General features: G+C 43.5%; 1 protein-coding gene across 3 annotated transcripts; it reads left to right on the forward strand.

The window, feature by feature from the left end:
* The first annotated feature begins 388 nt into the window (after positions 1-388).
* LOC147252361 (uncharacterized) lies at positions 389-7,163 on the forward strand. 3 transcript variants are annotated; one of them, XM_086221297.1, is made up of 6 exons: positions 389-457; positions 4,229-4,560; positions 5,010-5,093; positions 6,351-6,413; positions 6,504-6,635; positions 6,720-7,163. In XM_086221297.1, exons 2-6 carry the CDS (start codon positions 4,296-4,298, stop codon positions 6,995-6,997), a joined length of 822 nt encoding a protein of 273 aa, XP_086077423.1. In that variant the 5' UTR covers positions 389-457; positions 4,229-4,295; the 3' UTR covers positions 6,998-7,163. The 3 variants fall into 3 exon arrangements, with proteins under 3 accessions (XP_086077423.1, XP_086077422.1, XP_086077424.1); XM_086221296.1 differs by lacking the exon at positions 389-457 and adding an exon at positions 535-847; XM_086221298.1 differs by lacking the exon at positions 389-457 and adding an exon at positions 1,962-2,028.
* The last annotated feature ends 304 nt before the right edge of the window (positions 7,164-7,467 follow it).

A 7,467-nucleotide genomic window follows, 5' to 3' on the forward strand; every position in this document is an offset into this window, starting at 1 on the left:
CGGTGTTTGCCACAGTGTTCAACAAGCCAAACTCATATACAAACAGGTTTTAGGACTCATTCCTGCACCGTGCATTCATAAGTTGGTGAGACGCGAATCGTAGCCCCTCAAAACAGAGGGACAAGGGGCAGTGGTTGACAGGTTCCCCCGGGAACGGGACAATGTGTCAAGATCCTGATACATTATTGTTGTGTAGAGGCACTATCATAAACATAACATGACATGTAAAATTCTCTTTAAAACATTTTTTAAAATGTAAAACTACAATTGTGCGTATGTGCAGTAGGGGCTACCATCTGCCTGGTGATTCGCAGTGCATTGTGGGAGATGACTACAGCTTCACCACTTCACCTGAAACCTCACTCGTAACAGAATTGGGACAGTGTTACCAAGACACCAGGATACGGAGGGAAGGATTAAAACAGAGGGTTCATGGGGCAAAAAAGATCGGATTAAAGTAAGATAGAATTTAGGTTTTAACTAATTGATGATTGACAAGTCATAGTGTCCATCTGATCCAGCCCTCAGTCCGCTCCTCCTCCGTCACGTCCATACTTGGATACTTCCAGCAGCAAAAAGCCAAGATAGTGACGGACACAAATAACAAAGCAAACACAAATCAACAACAGAGCAAACAAATCACAAAGTTTGCTAGTTTTCTAGCATACAAGCAAAGTTCCTTCCTAGGGTTTAAGACAATATCCCGGTTTTTGTTCAAATTAATCTACTCTAGAACATTGGGGGTGTAGACTTGCCACTCAGTGAGTATTTCATCATTTCCTGTTTAACATACTGCCATTTTCTCCTCATAATAAGAAACGAGGATGAACTCAAGGCTAGCCAGCTTGTAAGAACCTGCACACCAAAAATGCCAAGTTTTGACAAAGATTTGGATCTGGAAAAAAGGGATAATTTTAGAGAATAGTTGTAAAGACAAAACCTATTGATATACAAACAATTGTCCCTAACAGGACGTATTTATGAGGGGCGCCGTCGCTGTGGCCTCAGTTTGACCGTGACTATGAGGACATGCACACAAACAGGGATGGTCTTTTTTCCACAGTAATAACGGGTTCAGCAGAAATTTCTCTTGAGCTAGAAGTCGTAATCCCACCAGACTAGATTAAAATAGAATATTAAACACAAACTGCAAAAAATTTTCTGTCTGACTCTCTTGAGGAAAGAATTTCTGGCAGAAACGAGTCCACCAACCTCAGACATCAGACTTGCTCCATCCTGGCCTGACCCGGTCTCAGACCAGCGGTGTTTTACATGTTCTCCTGACCTCGCCAAGTGTTGTTTGAATCCGGGAGTGTTTGCCCTCTTGGTTTGGTTAATTTTCTAACTAAACAGCATTTCAGCTCAACTGAACCAGTTTGTTTGGAAGAGAGAAGAATAGATGTATGCACTAGTCAAGAACACGGGACCTCTGTCCTGCTGGGTCTCGCTCCCACAGCAGCACACCTGACACACGAAGCGCAAGATCGCTCCCTCGGGGATTATGAAGAGGCATTTTGGTTCACTTGAAATGTTTGCCGTGTGAGAACATTCACAGTTTACCACCCAATCAACTGTTTCAGATCCCAGCAAACAAACAATAGAGGTGAAAACCAGAGACGAGTTGCTTTTGGGTTGGGCGACTTGGTTATTGACTCTTTTTTTCCTTCAATATTTACAAGCCTTTCTCTTCTCGCGTCTGTCGGTTCATCACCGCAACCGTCGTGCGTTTGATCACGATTGACCTTAACGTTTATTTCTGCTTCATAATGCATGAACATTGATTCACAAAGGTGGAATTGTCTTCCCGCCACAATGTGACAATAATTACTTTTAATTATTTTCCATACCGACCATCACAACGCCTCCTAAAGTGTCTCTTAACTTATGCGACCTTTGGCGTGAACGTGCTTACACCAGGGAATCCTCCTCACTGACTGCTGATTAGCGTAAAGCCTTATTGATTGTCAGCGAGGATCTGCAGATGGATTTCCTCTACAGCAGTGTCAACAGGGATTCTTATTACCTGCAGTAATTAACATATTTAAATTCTTTCATTATTAAATTTGTAATTAAATTATTATATCCTGTAGATTAAATCCTCATTCCGCCTTCTGCATATAAAACCGTTCAGAGGCCATAAAACATCCTCAGTGCGCTGGTGACATTGACTTGCATGACAATGTCGACCACCACGGCTGTACCCCTCCCCCGCTCTCCAGTTCCTGATGCCCCCCCCCCCCCCCACAGCCCTCGGCGCACTGACCAGTGTTACTGATTGCTCCTGTATCATTGTAAGCACAGTTGTGTTGATTTATTGGCTCCGCAGCCATCTTGAGCCCGCTCATTAGCTTCTTCATTACCCCGTCGATCATCTCATGATGGGAGATATCGTACACACACTCTGATGGAGCCGGCACGCAGATAAAAAAAAATACGAAAAATAACTCTTCGGGTTTTATGACGATTCAAGGATTCAATATTTGAATCCGGCTCAGTGTTTATTCAACTAACATTTGGTCATCCAACAGGGCGGAGGGAGGTTTTAGTTTGCTGTTTGATGCCATGAGCAGAGTGAGCAGCTTGACATCCATCTTGAGATCACGCGTGTCATAATTTGTTATTAGAATGAAAAAATATTGATAATTCTTCTTAATTCCGAATACTGTTATTGAAAAATAGCATCATTGTTGTCATGGTCATCTTATTAGTACATATAGAATAATGCCATCGTTAAGGAGGATAATGAGGTTTTTACATAATCCATCCCACCTTTAACCTGATATTAAGATTAGCCTCCCTACCTCCCAAAGAGATTTCTACAATAATAACAACGAATAATGACCGATAGTAACGATATAGTGATATCTAATCATTTATTAACACAAAAATGAAAAAAACAACAACAAATCAAACAAACATAAAAACCAATCAAACACACGATAAACAACTTTGAGAGCGGTGCTAATTCAGCTGATGAGGCACAAGCAGAGCCACGGTGTTCTAGCAGTGGATGCTAATGGACTGTAATACACTCTAAAGAAGGAACTACATGTAATGACCTGGACTGTGGAATAAACTCCATACAGCAATACATTGCTCCCCCCCCCCCCCCCCGATATTGCATCAATACTCCAGTCTCTAGTATTGATACCTAATTGTTTTTGATCTTTGACTTCATTTGTCTGGTGAGTTCTTATTATAATGTGAGAAATAAAATCAGACCACCCAGGTGAGGCACTGCACCCCATATTTTCTGCTGTAGTTTTGACATTTTCAGTGATTTATGTGGAGTATTGCAATAAACTGTGATGAAGTCGTACAGTGACCCATATATTGTGATACGTACGGTGTTGTGAGGCCGAAATGGTAAATAAGAGAGAGGTCTGAGGAAAAGAGGGAGGAGGTAACTGTACTTGTGCAGGAACAGTGTTAAAATGTGGGTCAGTTGTGAGCGAATAACTCTGAGTGTGTGTGTGTGTGCTCTTGTACTTGCTACATAGTGAGGAACAGAATATGTATTTAACCGACAGAGTGAGGACATTTTTGGGAAGTGAGTACATTTCAGCCGGTCCTCACATCTTCAAAGGGTAATTGGAAGGTCAAGACTTGGTGTCAAGGTCGAGGTTAGAATCAGGTTCTGGTTAAGTTTAGGTTTAAATATGTGTGTGTGTGTGTGTGAGAGAGAGAGAGAGAGAGAATCAGGCTGGGGACTGATGGCTCACACTGGACTCTTTACTGGACGTCCCTGACAGAAGTACAAAGTTGGCGGTGAGATGAGGTTGAGTCAGCTCCTCCACAACATCTGCGTCCGACCCCTCGTAAACAGACGTCCTCATAATGCCAGGCACTACCAGTAACACTGAATTAGAACATTCTGCACAGATGTGACCTTCACGTAGTCCAAACACAGCTACGCATATAGACAACGCTGGCGCCGTGAGTGTCAGCTTTACTGTCAGTAGGTGTTCGAACAACAAATTTACAATTATGAAAGAATTATGGAAGACAGCACAGGTTCACTCAAGGCCCTGGGGTCCGACCAGGTCTGAACCTTACAGATGAATTATGAGGATGAAAACCAAGACAGTTCATCAGAGGACACCAGATGAAATTCCTTATCAATACTAGAGGTGACTCATTAACCAGCAGCAGCTTCTATTTTCTCAGTGGCACCGAGGTCTTTAAACTTTTCCCTATCAAACAAGAACACTTGTTGTTTTTCTCACAGAGTGTTGGTTGGAGTTTGGTGACTATAAAACACACTCTGCCACTCCAGTGAAGACGTGTATTCAACAATGAGGGTGACTGCTGCACGGCTGCTGTTGCTGTTTGGTCTGTGTGGACCGGCGGTGCAGGGGGAGCCGCATGAGGATGAGAAGCAAACAGCTCCTGATATCTGGGGGGAGCTGAGGGAACTGAGAGACATGGTGGTGGAGCTGAAGGTGGAGCTGAGAAGCACGGAGGTCAGACTGAGGGAGAGCCAGCAGCAGGTGGGTGAGCTGCAAGCCCAGCTAACCACCACCCAAACGCAAGTGGAGCAGCTGCAGAGAAACTACGCTGGTACCCTGGTCCCCTTACATTTCTTCCCTTTACATTTCTTCTGACACTCCAGGGGTCAGAAAACAGCAGCCATGTTTTTAGCATGGAGCAAAAGGAGACTGAAGATTACCATCATTAAAACTGTCCAAAACGCCTCTACAAACTCTCAAATATATCACCCACTTGAGTCCAAATCTTGTTTTTATCCAGCCGTATGCTTAATAATCCAACGAACACTTTTAATTGAGATGTATGAATTACACAAAGTACCGTAGTACTGCTGTTGTTAGTCTCCAGCAGGTTCAAGCTACAAATATTTGACAGGAGCTCTCTAATTTCTGCAGACACCAGTTCGTAAGATAAAGGGTGGGAACATCTTTGTGTGGTTAAGACAGAGCGTGAAAATACAAATGACTTGAAATCAAATGCATATTTCAAAATCAATAAATCAACGGTCCTCTATGTTCTAGAACAAACTGCAGAACTGATATCGTTGGATGCTCGGCTGACCGCAACCGAGAGCAAAACAAGTGACCTTGAAAGAAACAACGCAGGTAACTCACTGTCAAAAAATAATGGCTTACGGTTTGTGCTCATTTTTGATAACATTGTGTTAATGAGTAATCATTTCACGTAGCGACAGAATTAAAATTGCACATGACTGAGTCTTGAAAACAAGAACATTTATCTAAAGTTTTACAGCTGCATCAGTTTCTGTGGGGAGGCTACGGCGGAGCCTGCGTTATGAGCGCGTTTGTAATAACTGACTGCCAGAAGACGGAGGCAAAAGTGTCACCCTGTAGGCTTAAAGTTGAAAGATGGAGAGATTCCATGTCTCTCAGAATACATTAGAACATAATATTAGATCGTTGATGCGGCCAGATTCCAAATGATTCCGATTCCTGCGTCTCATCGCTATCAAGCGAAGGCTAAAATGACTCCAAAAAATGCTTTTAAATTGTCTAATGAGGACATTAAAAGGTAGATTATGGTTAATGGCATCCTCATGTGGCTGTCTGAATTACGTCTTGGTCATTATGGAGTGAAGGAGGCAAATGGTCATTTCACACTGAACGCTAAGCTTGATGGCTGAAGTCATTAATGTGATGACGGAAGGTTGAGGCGTCAGCCAGGGAGAGAGGCAAATGGCAGCTTCAAGTAGGAATTTTGATGTGAATGTTGCACTTAAGCTTTGCAGACTTGCCTGTGTTTACTTACACCATTGCCCACCGCACACACCCCTCCACACACCAGTCTTTCAAACTACAGTAGAAAACCCTCTTCATTGCAAGAGGGCGAGGAAATGAAGTTCTTCAGTGTGACGTTAGAGCGCCTCTGACGCAGGTGGATCGCAACTGCGGCTGAGATGACAAAAAGTAGGTGAACTTACCAGTGAAGGCAGCACAGTTTCATGCCTCTGTATTAAACATTGATGATAGTGGAGCCCCGACGTCTCCTAAAATGTTAGTCAGAAATTGGAAGCACCAGAAACACATTACAAATGACCAGTTTCTCCTGGGTTTTGTGTTCGCGTCACTAAAACCAGATGTTAGTGGGTTTTTGGACAGTGTGAAAGAGACCTGGAACTGATGAAGATAGAGTTGTTAAGGCTGCTGCTGTCTTCAGACGGGGTTCACGAAAAGAAACAACTTGGAAGCGCCTCGCTTGCATCCATGCTGTCATTGCCTAGCCTCACCTGCATGGCTTCAAATCATTCTTCAGTACAGACTTACAGTATAGCCTCCTTGGGAACTGTACTGCTAGTTTGATATACAAGTTGAGACAAACTAATTGACTGAATTTAATTCCAGACTTTCAAACCAGACTGGGAAGCAGCGAGTCCAGGATTCTTCAGCTAGAGACACAAAGTGCAGGTGATTCACGGATGTGCTTGACAACACGCGTGTATTTCATTGACATGCTTTTCGCACTCATGACCTACATCTCTCATCTCGCTATTTCAGCCGGTAATTCAAAGGTGGCCTTTTACGCGGCTCTGACCAGTTCGACTGACGTTGGACCCTACGACACAGACGTCAACCTGAAATACATCAACGTCTACACCAACATCGGCAAAGCTTACAGTCCACTGAACGGTAAGGAGGCGCACAGTCGTCACCATCAATCTGAAGATTCGAAACAATGCTGACAATCATGCTCGTGTTTCACTCCTACCACAGGTTTCTTTACAGCACCAGTTAAAGGGATCTATGTTTTCCACTTCACTGCGGGCGGCGTGCGTCCAGGTTACATGGGTGTCTACATGTTCAAGAACAACCAAAGGCTCCTGTATAATGTGAAGCGGAATGATAACTATCATAACTACTTCACCAAAACTTTGGTATTGGAGCTGTTGGCAGGAGATCAGGTTTACCTGGTTCTCCCAGCTGGGCAGGCTCTCTTTGACAATGGAAATAACCACTGCACGTTCAGCGGCTTCCTCCTCTCACCACTGTAACAATGCGTGTGTCCCAAATGTGTGTAAATCTGAAAGCGATTCAACCACTATCCCTCCAAGTTCAAGCCTGGCTCAACATTGTTGTAAAGTCTAAATGATGGAAGAGAGGATGGATGGAGCTACTAAATAAAATGTTGTGTATGTTACCTATTATTTGGGGATATCTGACTTATTTCAAACGATATTTGTTGTGAATGATGTTTTTACATGTTTGACAGGTCATAGGACATGATTTAGAAGTTTAATCCATCCATCCATCCATTTATCCTGTTAAGGGTTGCAGGGGGGTGGAGCCTATCCCAGCAGCCTTCAGGTGAGAGGCGGGGTTCACCCTGGACAGGTCACCAGTCCATCAAAGGACCAACACATAGAGACAGACAACCATTCACTCTCACAGTCACACCTACGGTCAATTTAGAGTATCAATCAGCCTCGTCCCCTCTTGATGTCTTTGGACTGTGGGAGGAAGC

The sequence above is a fragment of the Aulostomus chinensis genome, chromosome 12 (genome assembly GCF_037954235.1).
Source record: "Aulostomus chinensis isolate RoL2024-O1b breed Wild chromosome 12, RoL_Achi_v1.0, whole genome shotgun sequence".
NCBI classification, from domain to species: Eukaryota; Metazoa; Chordata; class Actinopteri; order Syngnathiformes; family Aulostomidae; genus Aulostomus; species Aulostomus chinensis.

What these genes read in the sequence shown, in the direction of transcription:
- LOC147252361 (XM_086221297.1), top strand. Translation starts at nt 4,296, where the DNA reads ATGAGGGTGACTGCTGCACGGCTGCTGTTGCTGTTTGGTCTGTGTGGA. An exon ending in GCTGCAGAGAAACTACGCTG is followed by an intron (nt 4,561 to 5,009) that starts GTACCCTGGTCC and finishes TCTATGTTCTAG; the next exon opens with AACAAACTGCAGAACTGATA. An exon ending in CCTTGAAAGAAACAACGCAG is followed by an intron (nt 5,094 to 6,350) that starts GTAACTCACTGT and finishes ATTTAATTCCAG; the next exon opens with ACTTTCAAACCAGACTGGGA.